The sequence below is a fragment of the Marmota marmota genome, unplaced genomic scaffold (genome assembly GCF_001458135.2).
Source record: "Marmota marmota marmota unplaced genomic scaffold, marMar, whole genome shotgun sequence".
Lineage (NCBI taxonomy): Eukaryota > Metazoa > Chordata > Mammalia > Rodentia > Sciuridae > Marmota > Marmota marmota.
The window spans coordinates 958,422-984,333 of NW_026000001.1; the positions used below are offsets into that span (position 1 = coordinate 958,422).

The 25,912-nt window shown below is 45.0% G+C and overlaps 2 protein-coding genes across 8 annotated transcripts; both read left to right on the forward strand.

Annotated features, from left to right (window-relative positions):
* Window positions 1-24,102, forward strand: Rbm14 (RNA binding motif protein 14). Of its 5 annotated transcripts, XM_015503169.2 has the most exons (4): window positions 553-951; window positions 1,671-2,005; window positions 5,650-7,114; window positions 7,886-8,760. In XM_015503169.2, the coding sequence occupies exons 2-4, from the start codon at window positions 1,999-2,001 to the stop codon at window positions 8,091-8,093; spliced, it is 1,680 nt and encodes a 559-aa protein (XP_015358655.1). In that variant the 5' UTR covers window positions 553-951; window positions 1,671-1,998; the 3' UTR covers window positions 8,094-8,760. The 5 variants fall into 5 exon arrangements, with proteins under 5 accessions (XP_015358657.1, XP_015358663.1, XP_048663650.1 ...); XM_015503171.2 differs by lacking the exons at window positions 553-951; window positions 1,671-2,005 and adding an exon at window positions 1-462; XM_048807692.1 differs by lacking the exon at window positions 1,671-2,005.
* Rbm4 (RNA binding motif protein 4) lies at window positions 15,895-24,102 on the forward strand. Of its 3 annotated transcripts, XR_007349287.1 has the most exons (5): window positions 16,030-16,232; window positions 17,057-17,479; window positions 21,154-21,847; window positions 22,440-22,544; window positions 23,660-24,102. XR_007349287.1 is itself a non-coding variant. In XM_048807694.1 (3 exons), exons 2-3 carry the CDS (start codon window positions 17,068-17,070, stop codon window positions 21,837-21,839), a joined length of 1,098 nt encoding a protein of 365 aa, XP_048663651.1. In that variant the 5' UTR covers window positions 15,895-16,089; window positions 17,057-17,067; the 3' UTR covers window positions 21,840-21,850. The 3 variants fall into 3 exon arrangements, 2 of the variants coding, with proteins under 2 accessions (XP_048663651.1, XP_048663652.1); XM_048807694.1 differs by lacking the exons at window positions 22,440-22,544; window positions 23,660-24,102 and having other exon boundaries at window positions 15,895-16,089; window positions 21,154-21,850; XM_048807695.1 differs by lacking the exons at window positions 21,154-21,847; window positions 22,440-22,544 and having other exon boundaries at window positions 16,032-16,232.
* Window positions 24,103-25,912: the final 1,810 nt, after the last annotated feature.

Here is a 25,912-nt window from a genome sequence, read left to right on the forward strand (position 1 = left end):
CGCGCCTGCGCGGCGGGGTTCTCGGTCGCCAGCCATTCCTGGGGAGGACTGCCGGTCGGTCGGACGTCTAGGCTGTCGCTGGAGGAGCGGTCCCGGCTCTCCGGGAAGGCGGCTGCGGCGGCAAAATGAAGATATTCGTGGGCAACGTCGACGGGGCGGATACAACGCCGGAGGAGCTGGCAGCCCTCTTCGCGCCCTACGGCACGGTCATGAGCTGCGCCGTCATGAAACAGTTTGCCTTCGTGCACATGCGCGAGAACGCAGGCGCGCTGCGCGCCATCGAGGCCTTGCACGGCCACGAGCTGCGGCCGGGGCGCGCGCTCGTGGTGGAGATGTCGCGCCCAAGGCCGCTGAACACTTGGAAGATTTTCGTGGGCAATGTGTCGGCTGCATGCACGAGCCAGGAATTGCGCAGCCTCTTCGAGCGCCGCGGACGCGTCATCGAGTGTGACGTGGTAAAAGGTAACACGGAGGCACGCTCGGGGGCGGGGGCGCGCTCGGGGCACTCTGCCTGTTAGCCACGCCCCTTACCCGGGGGTCGGTCACTGCGCGGTTGGGCCGGGTGGGGAAGTGCGCTGGGGCGAGGCCAGAGGTGTTGGGGGTGCATTGGGCAGAGCCACCCTCCTCCCCTGCGGTCCAGGCACCGTTCACCAAGTGGGAGGAAGCGGCTCTGGGAGGGTGCGGCGGCCACTGCGAGCCGAACCACGGGGCCGGGGACGCGCCAGAGACTTGCGAGTGTACCGGGGGCGCGTCTTCTGGTCTCCTGGGCCTGGCACCGAGCGGAAATTGGGAAGTGACGGGCACAAGCCGGATCATGGAGCGGGGAAGATTTCGCCACTTCCCCACTTCCTCTCCAGACGTCGGTCAGAGCAAGGGAAGAGGGAAAAGGTGGGGGCTGACGCCCCAAGGCCGCCCTCGTGTTCCCTCCCGATGAATGCTCCCAAGCGGAAGGTAACGGGGCCCTTGGACGTTTCTCGGGCTGGGATCTCTTAGTATTGTTTGGCATGGGTCTCCTCATGGGTACAGGAAGGGCCCCTTCCGAGCCACTTTGGTGTTTTCAGTATTTGATGGGTTAGACGTGGCAGCTCTGTGGTCCAACTCCCTTAAACCTGTTTTCCCTCTTTCCCCACCCTTTGGGCTCGATTTTAGATCTGTTAACTGGAAACCCTGACCTTTTTGCTTGTGGAAGGAGATTTGTTTTATGAGGGCCCCTTTTGTATAGCTTTACTTGCCAAACTGATGCCCCAGGGCAGTGTCATTCTTTCATAAGCTTGGAGACTTGCAAGGGGGCATACTTTGGCTGAGGGGATTATGGGGAGAGATGTGTGAGAATTCTTCCTTAAACATTGGCTGAAAACGATTTACTTGAGAGTTGTCATTGCTTGAATTAATTCTCAGAGCAGATCCCTAGTTTGCCTTTTCTTTGAGAAAAATGTGTCACCATAATTTAGGATTGATTTCCTTTTTGGAGCCCAGTCGACTTTTTCTTTTTCTTTTTTTCTTTTTCTTTCTTTTCTTTTCTTTTTCTTTTTTTTAATATTCTGGGTTCTTATCCCCTAAGTTCTTTCTCTTTTGGGGAAGATTTGATGGGTCAACCCTTGTGTATATGTGGCCTGTCTTTGTTCCACTTGGGAACAGATCTGAGTTAACTTTGCCCTGTTATTTTCAAGGATGCACCTGGGAGTATGTGATGCCCTCCTGGTGTTGGATTCATGCCTGCTCTTACCCTGTGTGAGACGTTTTGAGGATGAGAAAAATGGGTGCAGTTGCTTGTTCATGGTCACCAAAGATATTTCATTTGTTGTCCGGTAAAGGCACATCTTTGGCCATTCCTTGTCCTTTCCACAAGTTGGGGAAATGTAAAAGGTCATTGTGTCCCTTGCTAGGAACAAGTTCTTATTCTGCATTAATACTCCATTCTATTTTCCTCAACTTAGGTTATGCAAGTCCACGAGACTATCCGGAATCGGGCTTTCCTGCTGGGTGCTCTGAGGCAGGATGTATGGTGCATGGGTTTTTGATTTTGTTGAGAATGAAAGAGTGGGAGGGTGTCAGATTGGGTACTTGGCCAGCAAGGGGTATGAGAATTTTGTGTTTAATTAATCTGTTAGGTTTCTTTTGTAGTTGTTAGGCAGGGTGACTGGTAGATTGAGAGTCTAGAATCAGTACTTGGGGGCAATCTCTATGAAACTCATGATCAAGAAGCTTGTTCTCAAGTGATAGAGAAAGCCAAAAATGTTCTTGAATTTGTTTGGGATCAACACTAAGTGACCCGGGGAAGGGTGGTGGTGGTGGTGGTGGTAAAGTGCATGATAACTTTACATGAGTTTTAGAATTTCTGGCTGATTCCCTGTGAGAGTTAGAGGGAAAATTTTGTGCATTTTGTTCCTTTGTAAACATTTCTTAGCTGAAATGCTTTGACTTCCTCAGGGAGGTGTCTTCCATTGTTGTTTGTTAGGCTTATATGCAATAGCACCTGATGCACTGATATCCTTCACTGATGTCTTTATAGTTCTTAGGGGTGAAAAAACTTAGGATTTAAAGTTGGGAATGTTATAGAAGAGACTGGCTCAATAAATAGCTTACTCATTTCTTGACTGTGAATGAGCATTTGATTTGCTGTCAGGTCTTCTGGTTTGCAGTTCTGGGGTTAAAACTCAGGGCCTTACATGCTGTGCTAGCGACTCTACCATTGAGCGACACCCTCAGCCCTGTCAAGTCTTTGAAAAGCACAGGACAGCTAGCTCTGTTTTATTTCACAGGAGAAAAACATGGTTGCTTGGTTACTCTAGGAGCTTAGATATGATTTGTAGACCAAAAATCTCCATAGCAACAGTGGTAACCACTCACTGCAGCTGTGTCCTATTGGGTGTTCAAAGATGAACAGCTTCAAGAACCACTTGCAGACTTTGGCCATTGCAGACTTCAGGGGAGGTCTGAGTCAGAAGAGGAAAATTATCCCTTCTCTTGTGTGGGTAGCCATCCTTTATATACCGAGCTCTATAGTTTCAAAGTTTTTTAAAAATCATCTTAGGATAGGAAAAGTTGTTTTTCTGGATTCTCTTAACTTTGGTACTAGAGGGATTGTGATGTCATCAGACCATTAGGAGGTATCTGCAGAACTACTTGTTAGGTTTAATGCTAGTCTTAATGGAGAGATTACTTTGAGCTAACTATCCAGGCAAAAGAGTTCCTGGAGTTCTTCGGATCTCTGCTACTCTGATGGCTGGGAAGGAATTGGGATTCTGGGCATCTTTGATGGGGTTAGGCCTGAATTTGGCTACTCAGTGTGATGGGACACAGTTAACCCTGATGTGATTCAGTCATTTGGAAACCTAGTTATAATTCCTTTCAGATATCAGGCTTAGAAACTTAGATATAATTTGGCTATAATTGTATCTTCCCCCATCATCAGTTACATAGTTCATCTGGGCTGTCAGTTGAACTGAACATGTGAAATCAAACCAACCCCGCCTTTTCTTTTTGCAGTGCAGGGAATTGAACCTAGGACCTCACACATATTAAACATGAGCTCTGCTTACTGAGCTACATCTCCAGACCTGAAATCTCAGTTTTTAAATTTTATTCCTTGATCTCTTAATAAAACCCAGCTATGTAGGGAGTAGACAATGGATGTTTGGGGGGAATTTGTAGACCAAATAATCAGGAATGTAGTGTTTCCTTAATCCCTCACAGTGCCTGGAGATTGTCCCCTTTCATCCCCCCTCCCCCAGTCTGCCTACAGGCTCTAGCAGATCTTCCTGTTTTCTCTTTACCTTGAGTGAGCTTTTCTGCTTGTCATTGCATTCTCTAGGTGGTTTTGCCATTCCTGAGGGTCAGCACAGTCTCTGTTTTTAGAGACGTTAGACCACCTGCTACTGTTTTTAGCTAGCTACCCAAAATGAAGAACAGAGGATAATTCTAGTACTGTGTGGCCAAGTGAAATGGAATGCTTAGCTTTTCATAATTGGTAAATAAGGAATCAGGCTCTGTCTGTGGGAGTGTTGAAGACTTGAGAGTTGAGATAGTTCATTTTGTTCTTTTATCATCTTTAGAAGGTTCCAAGTTTGTGTGTACAGATGACATTGTGTTTTATTAGAGATGAAAGATAATATTCTTTAGGAGAAATAGATCTGTGGGTATGCAAGCGAGGGTATCTCCATTATTTTTAAAAATGAAAATTTCTAAAAATAAGGACACTTGTTTGAAGGTCATAAAAAGGATATCTTTTATTGGAAAATAGGATGTTGGTAACTTCTTCGAGGTATCTTTTTATTTTTTAAACTAATGTGACAGAGATTGGATCCCAGCATTTGGATTTTTTTTCTTAAAATAACCATAGGGCCTTTAACTGCAGAGCTCAGGGACAAGCTCCTCTCATTGTTCTTCAGGTCCTGTTTGCACCATTGCAATTTCTACAATTTCTAGTATGGACACAACCCCGAGAATTTTTTTTTCCTTTCTAAAGTTTTCTTCTGTAGTAGATGAATAGTTCAGTTTTGAGATTTATAGCCTGTCTTAGTTCCTCTTCCTCACACAATTCATTCAGGTCTTGAATGAAAGCCTCAGGGGTGACCTTCTAGCTTGCAGTGATTACAGCTTCTTGCCTCATAGCTGAGAAACCAGGTCTTTCCTGTGTGCAGTCTGTCTTATGAACAGAACTCCAAAGGATAAGGTATACCTCTCTGTCCTTTAAAGAGGAAGTGGTGGAGGATGTAATATGCCTGAGGGGGAGGGGGTCTTAGTTTCCATTCCCTTAACCTTGTAGATGTACATAGGGTCTAGCATCTCTCTTTCTAAGCTTACATTTTTTTTTCATACTACACAGTTATACCTTACACCAATCTGTCCCAAGGACAGATTGGTGTAGCAAAGGGGCATGGGGCATAGAAGAGCTAAAACTGGTCCTGGCATTAATATACTTTGATTTGGGCAAGGGTAAGCTGCATAAAAATTCTTGAACATGTTTGCCCAGCAGTAAAGTGGAGATGATGATCCTTTGTCGTGCCACCTTACAGGATTGTTGTAAGGCCCAAGTGAGGTTGTGTGCATGAAAGTACTTTGAAAATTGGAAAGTAATATGAAAAGAGGGGAGATTATATTGGAGGAATTTTGTGAACTGCTTGCTCTTTGTAGTCTCTTGCCTGAATTGAGTCTCTTTCACCTTAATTAATCTAGGCTGAGAAATGGCTTGTGCCAAAATGTGAGTAGTTGTTTCTAGTGCTTGAGAGCTAAGTGTCAAAGGTGAGTGGTGGTGTTTGGTGAGCATGGGATGAGAACACTGAATAATTGAGTGATCCAGAAACCCTTTCTTTGTTTTGTCTGCTGGTTTATTCTTACAGTAGCTGTGAAGATTTTTATCCTGTGTTGCAGTTCATCTTTACTCTTTCTTTTCTCACCAGGGAGTTGGGTGAAGTGGCAGGGGGAAAGGGGAGAATGGGAAAAAGCCCTAGTCAAAGGTGACTCTTTGGGACAGTCAGAAGCTTTGTTATGTGGGAGCCAATATTTTATGACATACTCCTGGAGAGGAGGGTTTGGTGGCCTGGAGGTAACTGGCAACAGCTGGGTGCTGTTGTATCCAATTTGGGACCCATCGGGTAGCATGCCCTGCCCCCCTAATTGCTAACCCTCTGTCTGCTGCTTTATCAGACTACGCGTTTGTTCACATGGAGAAGGAAGCAGATGCCAAAGCCGCCATCGCGCAGCTCAACGGCAAAGAAGTGAAGGGCAAGCGCATCAACGTGGAACTCTCAACCAAGGGTCAGAAGAAGGGGCCTGGCCTGGCTATCCAGTCTGGGGACAAGACCAAGAAACCAGGGGCTGGGGATACGGCATTCCCTGGAACTGGTGGCTTCTCTGCCACCTTCGACTACCAACAGGCTTTTGGCAACAGCACTGGTGGCTTTGATGGGCAAGCCCGTCAGCCCACGCCACCCTTCTTTGGTCGCGACCGAAGCCCCCTGCGCCGTTCACCTCCCAGAGCCTCTTATGTGGCTCCTCTGACGGCCCAGCCAGCCACCTACCGGGCCCAGCCCTCAGTGTCGCTGGGAGCTGCCTACAGGGCCCAGCCTTCTGCCTCTTTGGGTGTCGGCTATCGGACTCAGCCCATGACAGCCCAGGCAGCCTCTTACCGCGCTCAGCCCTCTGTCTCCCTTGGGGCCCCATACAGGGGCCAGCTGGCTAGCCCTAGCTCCCAGTCTGCCGCAGCTTCTTCTCTCGGCCCATATGGTGGAGCCCAACCCTCAGCCTCAGCCCTCTCCTCCTATGGGGGTCAGGCAGCGGCAGCTTCTTCGCTCAACTCCTACGGGGCTCAGGGCTCCTCCCTTGCCTCCTATGGTAACCAGCCATCCTCTTATGGCGCCCAGGCTGCCTCTTCCTATGGGGTTCGTGCAGCTGCTTCCTCCTACAACACCCAGGGAGCAGCTTCCTCTCTAGGCTCCTACGGGGCTCAGGCTGCCTCCTATGGGGCCCAGTCTGCAGCCTCCTCGCTAGCTTATGGAGCCCAGGCAGCTTCTTACAGTGCCCAGCCCTCGGCTTCTTACAATGCCCAGTCTGCCCCATATGCTGCACAGCAGGCTGCTTCCTACTCTTCCCAGCCTGCTGCTTATGTGGCACAGCCAGCCACAGCTGCTGCCTATGCCAGCCAGCCAGCCGCCTATGCTGCACAAGCCACTACCCCAATGGCTGGCTCTTATGGGGCCCAGCCAGTTGTCCAGACCCAACTGAATAGTTATGGGGCCCAAGCATCGATGGGCCTGTCAGGCTCCTATGGGGCTCAGTCGGCTGCTGCGGCCACTGGCTCCTATGGTGCCGCAGCTGCCTACGGGGCCCAGCCTTCTGCCACCCTGGCAGCTCCTTACCGCACTCAGTCATCAGCCTCATTGGCTGCTTCCTATGCTGCCCAGCAGCATCCCCAGGCTGCTGCCTCCTACCGTGGCCAGCCGGGCAATGCCTACGATGGGGCAGGTCAGCCGTCTGCAGCCTACCTGTCCATGTCCCAGGGGGCCGTTGCCAACGCCAACAGCACCCCGCCGCCCTATGAGCGTACCCGCCTCTCCCCACCCCGGGCCAGCTACGACGATCCCTACAAAAAGGCTGTCGCCATGTCGAAAAGGTACTGTATGCCCCCCCGCCTCTGCCCCCAGCTGGGGCTTAGGGCAAGGGGCTGAGGTTGGCATGGGAGGGGAATTTTAGGCCCCTTCCTCGGTCTTTTCTCCTTTACTCCTGTGGGGTGTGCAGAGGCCGAGGGGGTCGGTGTCTGTGAACTTTTCTGGTCACCAGGGTTCAGGTGGAGCACAGAGCTCAGCCTGGGGTGGTACCAGTCAGGCTGGGAAAATGTCACCATTCTAGACTAGCCCAGGTGCCATAGGAGCCACTGCCTGCAGGATTGTGGCTCATACCCTTTCCCTATGTCTCAGGGATTCTTAAGCCTGTTACCTGGTTGTCCTGGTGTTGGTGGGGGTGGGCGTGAAAGAGTAGTCCTTTTGGCACTTAATGGCTGAAGGCAAGTTTATGAGATGCGTCCACACTCTGGGAAGTTGGGGACCTTGCTTTCATCCGCCGTTCTGTTGATAAACAACCAAGGTCTTTGTGTAGGACCCATGGGTGGGGATATTTTGTTTGTGGTTTGGGACTATAGACCAAAATTCACCTTGTCCACTTCGGAAAGGAGGGCTTCAGTGGAAGGCTTGGTTTCCTAATGAGTTGAACCCAGGCTTGATTTCTTGGCCTGGATAGGGTGAAGAACCTTCTGACAAAAGGAAACCAAACTGTTGGAGACCAATCTGATCACACCCTCCCTGTCCCCATTGGCATCTCCCCCATGCCCATCTGGAGCCCTCCCCTCAATTGTCTCATTCACCAACTGTCTTCTTCTCTCGACTAGGTATGGTTCCGACCGGCGTTTAGCCGAGCTCTCTGATTACCGCCGTTTATCAGAGTCGCAGCTTTCGTTCCGCCGCTCGCCGACAAAGTCCTCGCTGGATTACCGTCGCCTGCCCGATGCCCATTCCGATTACGCACGCTATTCGGGCTCCTATAATGATTACCTGCGGGCAGCTCAGATGCACTCTGGCTACCAGCGCCGCATGTAGGGCCATCCTGGGGATGGGGCACCACGGGGAGGGAGGGAGAGGTAGGTAGGGTGCAGACCCAGGTTATAACCACTCTGGCCCATACCTCTCCCATTGCGGTTTTTCATCCCCTCCCTCTACCATGTGGGCCTTCCCCAGGAGACCATCCTTTTGAGTGTTTGGCAGTAACCTACTTTGTTCCTTCGCCTCAGCATCACATCTTGTTACTGGCTCTAGATCTGCGGTTTCCCCTCTACCCTGCCTCCCATCTCTCCAGAATGGGAATTACTTTTGTTTTTATTTTTTCCTGGCTCCCTTTTATTTTTGTGCGCGATATTTAAGGTCGTGTGGATGGGGAAGCAACCTGAAGCTGAGGTCGGCGGCGCCTTTTTCTTTTAGATGTGAGGGAGGCCAGGAAAGGGTTAGCTTAACCATTTCCTGTGCGCCAAGCTGTGCCAGCAGTCCAGGGGGCCCTGATTGTTCCTCTGTAGACTGTTGAGACTGAGATCCTATTGGGACAGTCAGTTGGTATGTGTCCAAATCCCTGCTCACCACTGATGTTCTAGCGATGGTGAGCAGCACAGTCCCAATTCCCCATCTCCCCAAGTAGGTGGTGTTAGAAAACCTTAATTTCCCCCCCTTTTGTATGGACTACAAATAAAACTTGGGGCGATTTGCAGTTTGGAAACCTGGTTGTCATTGTCTTGATTGCACTCAGTGTCAGAGGAGCCAGTTTGACATCCAGGAAGTCATGACAACTAAAGGGCAGATAGCCTCAGAAACCAGGGTGGGTTTGGAACGGGGTTTGAATGTGGGAATTAGAATGATTTCTCTGCTGCCCCAGTGGGATTTAGCTCATCGGCGTCCTACTAGCTTTCAGCCATCTTTAGGGCAGGAGAGTCTAGACCAAGTGGTTGGACTTCTTAGCCCTCAATTTGGTCACACCAAAATGCAGTAATATAATACCCATTTTCCTCTGCCTATGGTTGGCTATTTGCCCTTCCTTTTCTCCAGAAACAACCTGAGCTCCAGCAGGGTGGTTGTAGGGGTTGGCTTTTCTCAAATATTAAGTGGGGAATGGGCTGCTATGGTGTTTACAAGGTGGGGTATATCCTTCAGACAGTTGGCTCTAATGAGCACCGGGGCTGGGACCTGGAAGGGAGCCATAGTCGGGTGGGAGTAATGTCCCTATCTGATGCTGCCCTGTGGTTGGAGAAAGGAGGGGGCAGGGAAAATTTGAAGCAGTTGTGAGGCATTCTGGCCAGGGTGTCCTGGTACTTCGCCTGTTGAATTTCACCATGGAGTGTCATCCTGCATCCTGCCAACCCATCGCAGCACCTGAGACTTCTTTCCCTGTGCCCATCTGTTAATGGTTTTCAGATGTCTTCTTGCTGGGTTTATATTTGGAGGTGTCATAACAGACTGGGAAGTGGGTGAGGTGCTAGTAAAATGAAATATGGGGATGCTGGAATTGGGCGAGAAATTGAGGATTCTGCCTATACTCTTACTCCAGAGCTGGGAGTTGAGGACCTGGGCAAAAAATATGACAATTTCAAGAGAACAAGATGGAGGCTTGGTAATGATGGGTGAATGAAATAAGACTGGCTGGATGGGTTTATATCAGGAAAACCTACTAATGCTCCTGTGGAAAGGGTGCTTTAAGAGATTTTTGACTTGGGAGGCTGCTAGGGCAAAGTTCACTGGGGAGGTATGTGTGTCAAGAAGAGTCCAGATGGGTTGTCTGCCTCCTTAGCGTCATATGAACATGCCTATGACAAGAGTAGTTTGCCCTCGATCTCCTCTTCCCTCTGCCAAATGTGCAAAAATAATGTGGTTTTAAAACCATGAGCTTGTATTTGTGGATGCTAAATGGGGTCATTCAAGGGGGTACGGGGGCCATAGCTCTTTTCTTTGCTTCTCTTTCTGCTCATTGCTTTGCCTTTGGGTGCTTTGCTGCTCCTTTTTATTTCTTTGCAGGACTGGGGAAGAATGGGAAGAGAAGTTTCATAAGTTTCTTATTACTTTTCTGTGTGATGGTGGAATGATCTGAGGGCCATGCTAACAAGCTGACCTTTGATTAATTACCCTGGAAAATTGAGGGTCAATTATAGGGCTGTGATTGTGGCCTCTGTTATTTGCAATATTTCTTTTTCAATGTGGCTTTCTGTCATCTTCCTTTCTCTTCAGTGAGAGTTCTGCCACTGTCCCAATCCCATGATTCCTGCAAAAAGCTTAATGTGCTTTCGGGGCCAGTGTTGACGTTCTTTATTGCAGCCCCAACTCTTCAGAGTGACCTGGCCTATTTGATCACTCTTAACTGTCTGTCATTTTTAGGTCCTGATACCCTTGCTGCCTCAGCCCTCAGGCTTTCAAGCCAGAAGGAGCTACAAAGCTAAATCATTTTGTCATTTTCTTTTCTCTTGCAGATGTTTTAAAACTCCCCTTTTTTAATTTAAATTGTGCCATTTGTGTTAATCCCATATTGCACTCATACTTTGATTTTTTAATTTGATTTCCAAGGTCCTATAACTTGGGAAAAGTTGGATTTAGTGAATGAGAGAAGGGACATTTGATGTATGTTTTAGGAAATGTGCTCTCAGTCTATCTTCTGATCATTCAACTTTACACCTGTCACCTCTACAACTTTGCAGTCATTGGAGAAGTTTTAGTTGATTTATTCTTGGAACAAGGCCACATAGAGACTTCTAGCCTTGCCAGCTTTCTCTCTTGAGTTTGGACCTTGTTTTAAATTCTGTTTAGGGTGGGCCTGGGGCCCCATCTTTTGTAACGGAGGAATGGGACTATCACTGAGGGGCCAGTCTCTACAGGTAGGCTGCCTACTAGTCATAACCCCTAGTTAAGCTCTGGCAAAGTCCTTGCATAGTCTATTGGTTTTTCAGGCATTTTGTCCAGCCAAGTCAAGTCTGTGGACTCCCATGGTTGAGTGAAATCATAATGAAAATATATTCATTACTGGATTTATGGACAAGTATGCTGTGTAATAATAGGAATTTAGGTAATAGAGGAGGACAGCATATGGAAAATTTATACCTTTAAAAAGGTTATAAAATAGGATTTCAGGTTTAGCTGTAAATCATTTGAAATATCTGTCTATAATGCTTGAAATGCAGTGCTCAGGTAGCTGAGCTCTTGGTCTGACCTAGAGAAAGTTACAGTGTGGAAGTTTCAATGACCTACCTCGATGAAACAGTTATAGTTAATAAGTAATGATAGACAAGTGATTAGGTTAGGAAGGAGAGGATGTGGTATCCCCAGTCGTTGGAGAATACTTTCTGGAGGTGGGACTTGATTTGAAAACTACTGAGAGAATAAGACTTTTGTCTCAGGTTTCCTGAGTTTGAATCCTGGTGCTACCTTTTTGCCATGTGATTTTGGATGACAGGAACTCTGCCTCATTTTTGTCATCCAACATTTCACTGTAGTACTAAACATTGTTGAAAGTGCTTTTCAGGGCTGGGAATGTAGCTCAGTTGTTCAGAGCGCTTGCCTAGCATGCTCAAAGCCCTGTATTCAGTTCAGCAAACACAAAACAAACAAACACACACACACAAAGTGCTTTTTTTGTGTTAATAAAATCTTCATAACAACCAAAATACATTAGATATTTTTATAGGTTTTTGTTTTGTTTTGATACTGGGGATTGAATCCAAGCATGCTTTACCAACTGAGCTATATCTCCAGTGCTTTTTATTTTTTGAGACAGGGTCTTGCTTAATTGCTGAGGCTGGCCTTGAATTTTGTCCTCCTATCTCAGCCTCTTGAGTTGCTGGGATTATAGTTGAACACCAATGGGCCCAAGCTAGATATTTCTAAACCTACTTTATAAGAGGGGAAGTTGAGGCTATAGATTAAATAATTTTTCTTCAGCTCATATATGGGTTCTATCCCCAGCACTGAAGAAAAGTCACATGGCTAACAGTGCTTGATCGAGGAATTGAACCACCATTTGAACCATCCAGGACTTTGCTTGTAATCTTTATGGTATGCTAGTGTTGAGAGAGGGTCAAATAAGAACATGTGACAAGTTCTCATTAAATGCAAGCCATCATAGATTGAGATGGCTATAGCACACAGCTCTGAGCAAAGACTTTGGATGAAGTTGTGAGTGTGGCACCTGAGTTACAGTGAAGGCAGTGAATTTTTATGAGTTATGCCTGGGATTGACTTAGGCCAATGGACTACACCAGTTTTGGCTACCTTTATTCTCTGGCAGTACTACTCTGTGTTGGATAAGAAGAAAGGTTACTGTGCAAGGTTAGGAACTTTATAGGTGGCTAAGGGTATATGGCTGGAGGGGGATTAGAGGCTTGAGAAGCCTATTTGGTCCTAGGGATCCAGTAAGCCAACCATTCATAGAGAATTTGGGCATTTATCCTATCTGTAATTCATTTCTGGTCCAGGAACCAGAGTTTTTAAGAGTATAAATTGTAATTTTCACCCCTAAGGGTGTGAGGCTAATACAGATTATTTGTATCTAAGTTTTCACTGACATTACTGTTTTACCCATATATGTGGAATTTTGTACATTTCCCTTTCAAAAATCTAGGCTCATTTCTCATTTACATGCATGTAATATTATTCCTCCTATTTAAGGTTTGCAGCCAGGTGCTTATTTATACATATTTATGCTTTTGATAAAATGTCATTCTGGATGACTTGGGACAAGTCACTTTACCTTTTAGGAGCTTGGTAGCCTGATCTGCAGTCCCCCACCTCCCTCCCAAATCAGCAAACTTGATCATCAAAATATCTGGACATGGTAGTACAGGCCTATATAGACCCACAGACTTGGGAATCTGAGGCTGAAGGATCACTTGAGCTCAGAAATTTAAGGTCAGTTGTGCAACAAAAGTGAGAGCCCCATCTTAAAAAAAAAAAAAAAGCCAGGCATGGTGGTGCATGCCTGTAATCCCAGCAGTTTAGAGGCTGAGGCAGAAGGATTGCAAGTTCAAAGACAGCCTCAGAAATTTAGGTCCTGACTCAAAAAATGAAAAGGACTGGAGATGTGGCTCAGTAGTTAGGCGCCCCCAGGTTCAATCCTTGGTACCAAACCAACCAAACAAAATCTGAATCACTAAAATGGTATCTACAATGTTCCAGACAAGGGTCTGTTAAACATTGTGTCATTCTCAGAGCGATGAATAATGGATTAGTTGTCTCCCCTCCCACACACACAATTTTAAGCTGCATTAGTTTTCAGTAAAATAATAAACATAGATATGAAGACATTCAAGCTACAAACCTCTCTTCCTAAAGCTTCATTTGTCAAAGTGCTCAAAATCTCTTCCCATAGATTATCTCTGGCTTTTGGCCGTCTACTTTTTGTTGAGGGAGATTGGAAAATTAGACTAGCTACTATGAATAAAGATATATCTTTTCAGTACTGATGAGTGTCTAGGATTTTGTTTTGTTTTCCCTCTTTGCAGTGTTAGGGATGGAACCCAGGTCCTTGCACCTCCTGGGCAAAAACTTGAATGCTAAGCTACATCCTCAGCCTGGTTCAGGTTCTTAACCTAATACTGACTGGAAATCAAACTCACCTCCTTTTGGTAATCAAATTAACTCATGCATTCATTCTTTTATATTTTAACTTAGCAAATATTGGAGTGTCTTCAAGGTGCCAGGTACAGTTTTAACATTGGGAATATGGTATGGAATAAGTATTTGCCAGGAACCAGGAGAGGGACAGAAAATGAAAAAATAGAATTTCAAGTAGTAGGATTTGGAAAAATAGAGTTACAAGGCAAGGTTGGAGTAGAGGAAGCCTTTAAATGGTGGGGTGTGTGTGTGTATGTGCAGGCAATGAAGGATCTGCAGAAAGAATATTCCAGTCTGAGCTTAGTACAATAAGGCTCTTGTGTCTAGAGGGGTGGTAGTGATTAAACAGATTGAGAGATTCCAGGAAGAACTTGATTTGATAGGGTATTAGAGTCCAGGGAGAGGAGTTTGGATTTCCCTCCCAGTTGTAATTGGTTTAAAAAAGCCTTGGGATATTTTAATTGGTTAGTTGGGTGACTTGCAAAAGCAAGTTATGACTAGATCTGGTGAGATTTCAGAAGGCAAATCCAGTAATTAGATTGAGTGTCCTTGGGTGTCTGCACACTGGCAAGAATGGTGGTCCTAAAATGATGTCTCCAGCTGCAGATGTAACTCAGCAGTAGAGCTTTTTGCATGAGGCCCTGGGTTTGATCCCTATCACTCAAACAAAAAACAACCCGCAAAGATTAGTATTTCCTGTCTCAGATTTGTAGAGATTGGAGTGAGTTGACTTCATATTCTTTGGTACTCTAGAAGAAAGCTTTGTTTGCAGGGTTTCTGGAACACAAAAATTGGAAGATCACACTGAAAGGAGATGAGAGATGTGTATCTTATTATGTGTTGTGATTACCACCAAATGCTGGTCCCCTTGGAAAAGGCATGTGCAACACACTTTAACTAGAATTGGTTTTCTTCATTACCAAACCTGTGGGTTAACAGTTAACAGTCTTGGTGGTGCATCACAGTCCAAGATGAGAAGGAACAAGATTAGTAACCACATATCCAAATGTCATGATTTTTAAGGACCTTGCCTTTTTCTACCCTAGAATAAGCTCCACCAGTTTTCTTCCATTGGATTCCTGAATCATGTTGGGTTATAAAATCCACCTTTTTTGTTTAGTACTCTGACTTCACCTTTTGCTTTACAAAATTCCTTAATCTTGTTCTTTTGTGGCTGCTTTGGGTGGTAGTATATTCTGTTTGTGTCATCTCCACTCCTGATGATCCCTTTCGTCATCAACAATTCACTGCTTTGGCTTGTTTTGTTCATATTTTAAGTTTTTACATCCAGCACTTGCATCCCCCTTTCCCCTTTAACTTCCTCTTCAAAAAAGCTGCTTTTGCAAAGGGTCTTGACTGAAGTTGCTTGCTCAATGAACAGGGGATCAAATGAAGCAGCCAAAGAAAGGGTGAGGAAGAAAATGTGATGAGGGAGTGAGACCCTGTGAAGAATGTTCTTGATTGTATTTGTTTACAGCTGATTGTGAAAATGCTCTTCCCTCTAAGGTTGGTTGGGGTGGGGGATGTTAAACCTACAGCTCTGGTTGATGGCACCCAATAAAATAAAACAACAACAAAAAACTTTGCTGCTCCCGTTTTTTCTTAGGGAGGGGGTGGGGGGGTCTGTTTCATTTTGGATCCTGGGAGGCTGCTTGCTAGAGGGAACTTGGTCTCCCCTCCTGGATGGTGCTGCCTCTGGCCGGCCTACTTTTGGGCCATCACACCTGGTCAAGCGGGACCCACTGACTTGCAGAGTTCCTTTCACTGCCTACAAGTAGTTTTAAATTTGCGGGGAGCTTCGGGGCTTTCAGGGCTACAGTGCGAGTTACTGACTGGCCTGAGAAGGTTGATTTTCTCAGGTGGGAGTCCTCGCTGTTTTCTTACCTGGCGCTGTGTCTGAGTAAGCTACTGTCCACAGCATCCAGGCTGCGAGGTGGGTGGCGTTTGGGAGTTTAGAGGGGGAAGCTTGGAGTAGAGGACAAAATGGAGTGCAGAATGCTTTCGCGTTGTGCACATGGAAGTGTCGAAACGTGGAAGCTTAACAAAGTTGGCGCCATGAAGCTACCGACTGCCACACCGGGGCCCTCGCTCGCTCCGCCTAATGGCGGGCCGCCAGTCGCCGGTGAGACCCACGTTTGTGGTTCCTCCCTCAAGCCGACCTCTTACCCAATCAGTGGCTTCGGCTTCTCAATGTTGGTGCTCATTGGCTTTCGCATAAAAGCTCTGGGGTTACTGACGTTTCCACCTCTTCCCGGCCTCTCAGGTAATTGGCGTTCGCGGTAACCAATCAAGAGGAGGATCTTCGGGAACGCCTGCCATTTACTTTATTGAACGACCAATCCGGTGGATAGGTCACCTCCCCCTCTCTACCCAGAGTCACTGCTGCGGCCGCCGCCATTTTAGCGTTTTGTCAGAAGCGTCCGTGCCGCGAGGAAGAGGCCCTCCCGGTTTCCGTGCGGTGAGAGACTCCGAGCCCTTCCACTTTCTTTCCTTTGCTTTGTAAGATCTTGTCTCACTACCTTGGGCGTCGGGGGTGTCCTGGTTGGGTCGCGGCCTGCGCGCCCGTCACTGAGAGACGACCTCGGTCCTCGGCATTGCGCGGTAAGCCTGAAGCAGCCCTTCCCCCAACACCGCCCGCCCGAGAATACCTGGCTTTCCCCCCACCCTGCCCCCTACCCTACTTGGCTCGGCTTACTGCCGCGAAGTTTTCTTTGAGATAACCCCACTGTCCTTAGATGGAGCATTTGCAAGCCCGTCTTGAGAGTTTCTCAGGACCTGGGACATTGTTGTCTGGTTAATGAACCTGAAGCCCCCCTCTGGCCAGGCATTTCTCCATTCTGCAGGCGCTTGTAGGCTGGTACCTCCAGAGAGGCGTTCCCCACTCGGACGCTTTTCCGGTACTCTGCACGCCGCGCTATCTGGTCTCATTCCCGCCTTCGTTACTTCCAAAGGAAGGTCCTAAACAGCTATTCCAAGGCCCACTTTTCCGGAAATGGTGGCTGCTAATGTTACTGCGGGAGGAAGAGCCAAATTATAGTTGCAGGCAATCAACCAACAAGCCTAGTAGTTAGATTTTTATCGTATGATTGACCACCTAGTGGGCAGAAAAGCTCAGTATCCCCAGATGTCCATTTATTTTCACTTTTATTCGCATTCTTTGAAGGTATCTAACTCTTAAACTCTTTAGCTACTAAGGACCTGTTAGACGTGTTCTCGTTCCTAGAGGTTCTCAGGCGGGTTCCTTAGCAGGCCTGTTTACTTCACTCCCATTTCCTTTTGATTACTGTGTGGAGATGTGAATGTGAAACAAAATTGGAAACATATGCTAGTGAAGGAAGATGGCAGTGGTGAGTCCCCGCCCCCCCCCAAAAAAAAAAAAATTAACCTGAGGTCTTTTGTTAGAAATTTTGTTTCTTCTTTCTCAGGCTGTATCGAGATGGTGAAGCTGTTCATTGGAAACCTGCCCCGGGAGGCCACAGAGCAAGAGATCCGCTCACTCTTCGAGCAGTACGGGAAGGTGCTGGAATGTGACATCATTAAAAACTACGGCTTTGTGCACATAGAGGACAAAACTGCAGCTGAGGATGCCATACGCAACCTGCATCACTACAAGCTTCATGGGGTGAATATTAATGTGGAAGCCAGCAAGAATAAGAGCAAAACCTCAACAAAGTTGCATGTGGGCAACATCAGCCCCACCTGCACCAACAAGGAGCTTCGGGCCAAGTTTGAGGAATATGGTCCAGTCATTGAATGTGACATCGTGAAAGATTATGCCTTTGTACACATGGAGCGGGCAGAGGATGCAGTGGAGGCCATCAGGGGCCTTGATAACACAGAGTTTCAAGGTGAACCACTGTCTTTGGGTAGAGAGCTGAACACAAGGCTCTGTGCAGAAAAATGTTGGGTAAATAAAAGGAGAGTTTGTGGGTAGAGATACAGCTGTTGCTTGGTTGGTGATGATGGATTTAATATGGGTGAGGCACTTAAAATGAAATGGAAAATGCATGAGTTTTAAGGGCTTTATCTTAGGCAAGGAAAGTCTCTTGGGAAAAACTTGGTTTTCATTTGGAACCCCTAAGGCTTTTGTGCCTCTCAATATAGAAATCCTTTTCTCTTGAAGACTTCTAGTTATTGTGTCTTTTTCTTCTTTTAGTAGTAGGGCACATTGTAGAGAATTTCACTGTGTTGCCTCAGCACCACAGTATCACCATGATGCCTTATTTGACATAAGAAGAACTAGTTAAAGCAACAGTTTATGGCAGAATTCCTATTAAACTCCCCCACCTTACCCCAGCTTTTACCTTTACAGTAACCATAACTAGTCTTTTTTTCAAGTTTTTTTTTAGTTGTAGTTGGACACAATACCTTTATTTATTTGTATGTGGTATGAGGATCGAACCCAGGGCCTCGCACGAGTTAGGCGAGTGTTCTACCGCTAGTCTTTGAAAGGTTATTGGTCTAGTCCATTTGCATTGTGTTTGTAGTAATCCTGAAAAACACTCTAGAATTAAAAGACTGATTTTGGGAATCTTGGGAAGGAGGCATGGAATTTGGGGGCAGTAAGGGCATGTCTTAAAATTGGTTTGAGGGTGTGATGGACTGACAACATCTTTGGTGCATAGAATACTTAGATGAGTGTTACATTGGAGCCTTGATTAGATGAGTTGTTTTTGTGCCTAGAAGGCAGCATGGGTGGTAATGTGGATTATCAGTATATTTCAGAGGTATTGTTATTCTTCTCTTGGTTTACACTGTTAATTCCTTTGGCAAGAGTAGCATTTAGGAGATAGAAACTATGGTGAGTTGTGAGCTGAACTCTCAACTCTTCTCCCATCTCTTTGGGTCCCCAGTGTGAAAAGCTGCCTCCCTTTGGTTGTAATTAAATTCCAAATTGGTAGTACATTCCCATAACTCATGACTATTTCAAGCCTGTTTTTTTAACCATATCAACATGAACACTGTAAGGGCTAATTCTTTTCCTGAGTACTTGCCTTATTGTGAAGCAAGTACTGCCATCTTTGGTGTTCAGTTTACTTAAATTGGGCCTTAGAGCTGGAGGTCTAATCATTCCCTCATATAATGGGTTCCCTGTGTCATGGGCATTACTATGCATTATTAAAGAAAAGTTTCACAGGTCTCCTGGGTCTAGGTTGCTTTCCTTTTTTAATTGGCTAGTTACGAGTTATTTTGTCAACAACTTGATTGGGAACAAAGACTGCTCTTGTGAAGGGTTGTGATGTTATGTGTGATTTTTGGACACTTCCACATTTTAACCTAGCCATAGAAGCAGTGTCTCCTAGTAGCAGTTCCATGGGTAAGGGGAGGACATGTGATCTATTCAGGACAACTGATTTTTTTATCTGATCATTTGATCTCTAGGTTAGTTCTGATGTAATCTATGATTATTTTTTCTCTATATTCTTTAGTGTTACCTTTCATTTCTTTTTGGTTTTGGTGGTGCTGGGGATCAAGCCCAGGACTTTATGCACACTAGGCAAGTATTCTACCACTGAACTACATTCCCAGTCCTTCTTTTTTTCTTTCCTTGTTTTTTTTTTTTTTTTTTTTTTTTTTTTTTTTTTTTGTGGGGGTGGGCTGTAGGTGCAGGGTGTCTTGCTGTGTTTTCATACTGGCCTGGAACTCCTGGGCTCAAGCAGTCATTTTGCCCAGCATTACTCTTTCTAGTAAGTTATGTGAGCGTGTTGAGTAGTGATAAATACTAGACTGGCCTTTTTCCATTTCAGTTTCTCAGTGTTGCATATATTCTTTATTGTTTGCCCACTCAAAGAAGTTGATTCTGGATATTTTTTAAGATTTAGGTCTTTTTCTGGCATTAGAATAGACAAATCCACAGATCATCAGTGCATTTGTTAATAACTTTTATGTTTTGAACTACATAGTTGGTTTCTTGATTGCACTTATTTTCCCAGTATTTGTTACCTGCCAAAGTGGCCGCCTGGGCAAATGCCAGACACAGCCTAGCACTTTAAGGTATTTAAGTACTTAATTGCCTTAATTCTTTTAATGACCGTGGACTTAACCAGATGTAATGTTAAAACAGACTTTTCTTTCATATTTGGGTTCCTCCTCCACCTAGAAGTCTCCTGTAATCTGACTTTAATTTTGCAGGTAAAATTATGTATTTACCATTTTTCCTCATTAGACGAGCCATCTATTGACTCCTCCTTGGTTCTAACCATTCACCTCATTAACATCTGTATGTTTGGGTGCTTGTAGCTAATTGCATTGTAGACTTTTCACTGGACTTGGATCCCTTCTGAATTTTTGCTTATCAGTAAATCCGTAGATCTTGTTAGGTGGGAATTGCATATCTGAAGAGATTTAGAAGTTAGTTTTAACTTTTCCAAAAAACTTTCTGCTTTTGTTAGTTTTTTTATTTTCAGAATTCAAATTGTGATTTTCAAAGAAAAATAGTATTAGGTGTATGTTAGACTCTCAGTCTTACTTGAAGGAGAGAAAGCACTTTAATCTTGCTGAACTGAGTAGCTTGGTCTACTGACTAATTTATTATCCATTTTCCACTTTTCTCATCCCCCTTTTCTTCCATAGTTTGTAATTCTTTCTAGAAATTGAAGTTTTTGTGAACAACTTGGCCTGTTTTCCTTTCACCCAAGTAGAGGGTCACTAAAATTAGTTGTCATATTGTAAAGAATTCTTATTAAAACCAGCAATTTAAAGCACCCAGTTAAGAAGGAAGACTTTCCTTGAATTTGTATTGTGTCCCCCAAGCTCCCAATTTTCCCAAATTACCATTGTCAGTCCTAGATCAAATCCTGGTCAATCTTTTTTTTTTTTTTTTTTTTGGTGGTACCAGGGATTGAACCCCGGGGGCACTCGACCATTGAGCTACATCCCCAGCCCTATTTTGTATTTTATTTAGACAGGATGTCACTGAGTTGCTTGGAGCCTTGATAAATTGCCAAGGCTGGCTTTGAACTCACGATCCTTGTGTGTCAGCCTCTGAGTCACTCGCCTCCTGAGTTACAGGCAAGTACCACCATGCCTGGCTTGGTCAATCTTAAATGGTGGCATCCTTAGAGTCTTTAATTCTCTCTAATTTTGGGTGGTGGTGGTAGGGATATGGAACTGGCTTTTGCATCTTCCTGCTCAAATCGAGTTCGCCTTGATAGTGAAGGAGAGATGTCAGAAACCTGTGATGTATATATTTTGAATATCTCTTATGTCTGGCCACTGATTGGAATACATTTTTGCCCGTGTTATTTGGTAATGGATGAGATGTTTGTTTTTGAGCGAGAGTAGCTTCGTAAGCAGTAAATCGTGGCATTGCTGTAACATTTCTTCATCTAGTTGATCTTTTCTGGAAATCAGATCATTATACTGAATTTATATGTTGGACCCTTTTTAAAAAAATTTTTTTTGGCAGTGATGCATTAAGAGTTGTCTAGGTAAAGTCATTGCTATGATCAATGGCTGGGGTGTAGGGGCTTGGGCTATGACTAAGAGTGATAGCAACCCTTCTTGCGTCTGTTTCTTCAAGGCAAACGAATGCACGTGCAGTTGTCCACCAGCCGGCTTAGGACTGCGCCCGGGATGGGAGACCAGAGCGGCTGCTATCGGTGCGGGAAAGAGGGGCACTGGTCCAAAGAGTGTCCAATAGATCGTTCGGGCCGCGTGGCAGACTTGACCGAGCAATATAATGAGCAATATGGAGCAGTGCGTACGCCTTACACCATGAGCTATGGGGATTCGTTGTATTACAACAACGCGTACGGAGCGCTCGATGCCTACTACAAGCGCTGCCGAGCTGCCCGGTCCTATGAGGCAGTGGCGGCTGCAGCTGCCTCTGCGTATAATTATGCAGAGCAGACCTTGTCCCAGCTGCCACAAGTCCAGAACACAGCCATGGCCAGTCACCTCACCTCCACCTCTCTCGATCCCTACGATAGACACCTGTTGCCGACCTCAGGAGCTGCTGCTGCCACTGCCGCTGCAGCAGCAGCAGCTGCCGCTGCTGTTACTGCAGCTTCCACTTCATATTACGGGCGGGATCGGAGCCCCCTGCGTCGCGCTACAGCCCCCGTCCCCACTGTTGGAGAGGGCTACGGTTACGGGCATGAGAGTGAGTTGTCCCAAGCTTCAGCAGCCGCGCGGAATTCTCTGTACGACATGGCCCGGTATGAGCGGGAGCAGTATGCGGATCGGGCGCGGTATTCAGCCTTTTAAAGCTTGAGGTGAGAGCGGTGGGGTGTCCCCTGTTCTGGTTTGCCATCTCTCCTGCAGCCTATAAGGGCTCCAATTAGGCTGCCTGCTTGCTTGCTTTTGCAGGGTTAGGGTGAGGTTAATAGCATGGTTCAGAGTTTAGAGAAGTCCTAAATGCTTTAACTTTGAAGTAAGTAAATGTCCTTGGCCCTCCTGGCTATTTTTTTTTCCCATGGCTCCCAGCAGTGGGAGTCATTTCAGATTGTGCCTGGAAGAACAAAGAATGGTGTGCTGATGATTCTTGGGTCACACCTATGTGCCATAATTGAACTGATCCTGGGACCCAGATGTTCAGACTCAAATACGCTGTTTCTCCAAGGCTTTGTTGAGTTTCCTAGGTGTGTGACATTATTGAGGTCTTCCAAGTTTCCTGTGTGCTTCCTGCTATTTGAAAGGTCTGATATGACCTCTATAAAGGCCATAACTATAGTTAATTGATCATCACTGCTCAGGTCCCAGTTAACTGTGAAGATTCCCAAAATGGCTTCATCTTAAATCTTGAAGTGTATTTCTGAATTCTGGAACAGTTCAACAATTTTGTTTGTTTGTTTGTTTGTTTTATAGAAGTTACTTGAAAGAGCAGAAAGAAGTAGAAAACATCTCTTAAAAGTGCCCAGACTCCAAAATCCATCTTAGCTGCTCAGCTCAAGATTTATTCCTGAAATAAATGTTAAGTTCATTCTAGTATTTTTTTGTTTTTAAACTGTTCCCATAGTGCTAAGTTTAATGTCCCTCATTTCCTCAAGGTATATGGTTAATATACCACACACCTGTTAATTTTACTCTCAGGTAAGGTTAAAACCAGGGTTGGGAGCTTTGCCATAAGCAGATCACTCCCTTCATCTTCCCACAGGTTGTTGTGGACATTTAATATTCTTGAGCTACCAGCTTTATTTTGAGTCCTCTGGCTTTCTCCATGAAAATGTTTTGAACCTCATGATTCATTTGGCTCTATTTGAATATATTCTCTTTTCATGTTTGTCCCCTTTGGGCTCCAGTTTTTGAGATTACTGTTGCACTCAAGGGTAATTCCCAATGCCCCTTAGTTTTGAGTAGCCCCTAGAGTATTCCCTACATTACCATTGACATCTTTAATACTGTAGGAACAGTGTAGGTGATATTTTGTCATCTTTCAATTAGGGCAGAAGATATGCAATTTGCCCAGGTTCACTGGCTAGGAAAGAACCAATTGGGGTTCACTGGCTAGAAAATAACTGATTTGGCTAGAATAGAAATTTGAGTGACTTGATATAGCTCACACATACCCTCCTAGTACTTTCTTTTCAAAGGTTAGTTTCTTCCCTAGGTGAAGTTGGATGCCCTCAGGTCTTAGAACTTGTTCAGTTGATAATAACTACTTTTGTCTAGACTTTGAATGGTTTTTAACTTGGACCTTGGCAGTAACTCCCTGACTGAAACATGCTGGTGACTTTTTTACACTAGAAGAAAACCTTTCCCTTTATCCTGTGCTGATGACAGTTTGTGATGTGGAATTACCTTTTCTAGGGGATGCTAATTTTAACATTAAGAGCAATGAAGTGTCTTTGCCTCTTCTTATGAAAGAAGATTGACTGTTTAGAGAAAAACCTTAATCTGGGATTGTTTAGCAGTCCCAATTCTCTGTCCTTCAAGCTCTCTTTCGGAGATAATGATACTTGGGAACTAGTCCAAGTAAATTTAAAGAGTATCAAATTACCAGATTTTGTAAAGATGTTCTTTTGAAGTTTTAATTGGGAAATCCCTTTGAGCTTTGCTGTAAAGCCCCTTATTGTGCTCTCTTTCAGGTGGGATGTATGTGGGCTGAAATTCCGAGCTGCGGTTGTGCATGAGAATACACCCTTCGTGGTACCCCATCTCCGGGACGTTCTCGGCTCTGTGCGTTCAGTCCTCAGGAACCGTGGACCTTAATTTACCTTGCTAAGTTCAGACCTTCTCCTTTGTTTTTTCTCTCTCTCCTGCCCATTTTCCTGTTCTTCCTGTTGTTCAGTACTTCCTGTAGCTTTCCTGTTCACATTCTGTTCTCCCAGCAGGCCTCATTGTATGCAGAAACTGTGGTGGGGGCTATGCTGTTTCCTCCCCACCTCCTGCCAACACTGTGGGTGTTGGATTTGGGCATGACCTTGATGAGAGGGTCACTGCTCCTGGGTTTCTTTTGACCCAGAGGATAGACCTATAGAATTGAATCACTTTTTTTTCTTTCCGGTGAAATAAATGGTTTTTCAACTTAGGGTTTGTGTGCTTTGAGAGAGTTCTTGCTTTGGCTTGTTTTGTGGTTCTTAATTTGTACTTTTAAAGAGAAGGGGTGGGTGTGAAGTTGTAATATATTGAGCTTCAGGTGAACATCATTATTACTTTCTTTATTATAGGTAGGACTTAACAAGTGCCAAAGAGAAAAAAAAGTTATACTGAAGAACCCAGGCAGGTCACCTTATTCCAGTGAAGACTTCTTCCACTGGTCTATCCTTGTTAAAAACAAAAAAATTCCAACTATTTACTATTAGTTTAAGAGGTGTAGGTTTTTCCCTGTTAAGAGAAATAGTCATTACCTACCCTATGACTGCCATTCTAACCACCCATTCAGGTCTAAGAAAAGGAAGTGGTTTGGGGGAAGAAGGGGTTAGCTTTTACCTTTCATGTCATATGGGAAATGGAGCAATGGCTCCCACCAGAGAACATTTCACTACTTCCAGAAGCCAGTAATGCTTTGTGATTCCTTTTATCATCAATTTGTATAGCTCTGCTAAAATCTGAAGCATGTTTGAATGATGATGCTGCTCACATCTCATAGCTTGTGCTAAACCTGGCAGATAGTGAACAATGAGGATGGGGGCTGAATGCAAGGAAGAGCCATTGCCTTTGGGGGGGGGCTACCAGGGATTGAACCCAGGGGGTGCTTAACCACTGAGCCACATGTTTGCCCTTTTTTATTTTATTTAGAGACAGGGTCTTGCTGACGTTGGTTCTCACTGGGTTGCTGAGGCTAGTTTTGAACTCATTATCCCCTTGCCTCAACCTCCTGAGTCACTGGGATTATAGAAATGCACCAGTCTGTTCAGTTTATGGCCTCTTGTTTCTGTCAAAAGAGTTTCTTCTACATGTTTTTATTGTCTATACTTTGCCCCAGTTTCAACATACAGATTTGTGCCTACTTAGGGCATGTCTCAATATTTGCTAAGCAAACCCTGAACACTTCATGATAATGCCAGGCATAAGACTTTCAGGAAAGGGTTGTAATGAGATGTAGCAGCTGGTTTTATTTACTTGGGTGATTTCTCAAGAATTTTCTATTAACTTCTACCCAATTGATTCATTCTAATTCATAGATGGCTGAGATTGGAACAGCTCTATTGATAAAACATGGAATGAATTATTTTCTATACATGGGTTCTGTGCTAGGTGTTTTGTGTGTTTTCATTTAAACCCCAGCAAACATTTTTCTGTTAATTTTCCTTCCCTGGCTGGGTTATTCTCTTTACCACTGCCAGTTCTCTTGGAGAAGTCATACCTACTTTGGTCCCTTTTTCTCTGAAGAGAGACCCATTGCTGATGGGTACTTATATCTTAACCATTATACCCCTTGCATTATACCCCTTGGTCTGATGGGTGGGGTTGGAAAGTTTCAAAAGATGGGAACTAATGGTATTCATTGAACCACATACTTTACTGAATGATACTTTGAAAGTTAGTATTTACATGTCAAGTAGAAAAGTCTTGTTTAGATGGAGATAGTCAGTGAAGGTTTTTAAGTGACATGTCATAGTAGAGTAGACTTGGGCATAATTTGTTTTCTTGATTGAATTCTGTGGCCCAGAATTCAATAGGGATAGGTCTAGGATTTCAAATTCCTAGACTCAAGTGTGACGGACTATAAGTGCACACCATGCAGTTTATGTTTTTGCCTTATGAAACAAGCTGATCTGGTTAAAAATTTTAATTCCTTGGTTCTATTAAATGAAGATTTTTGCTTTGAGAGCCTGGTTTCCATGTAACAGACAAGTTTTTCTCATGGCTCAGTCTGAACTGGCTTAATATGCTAC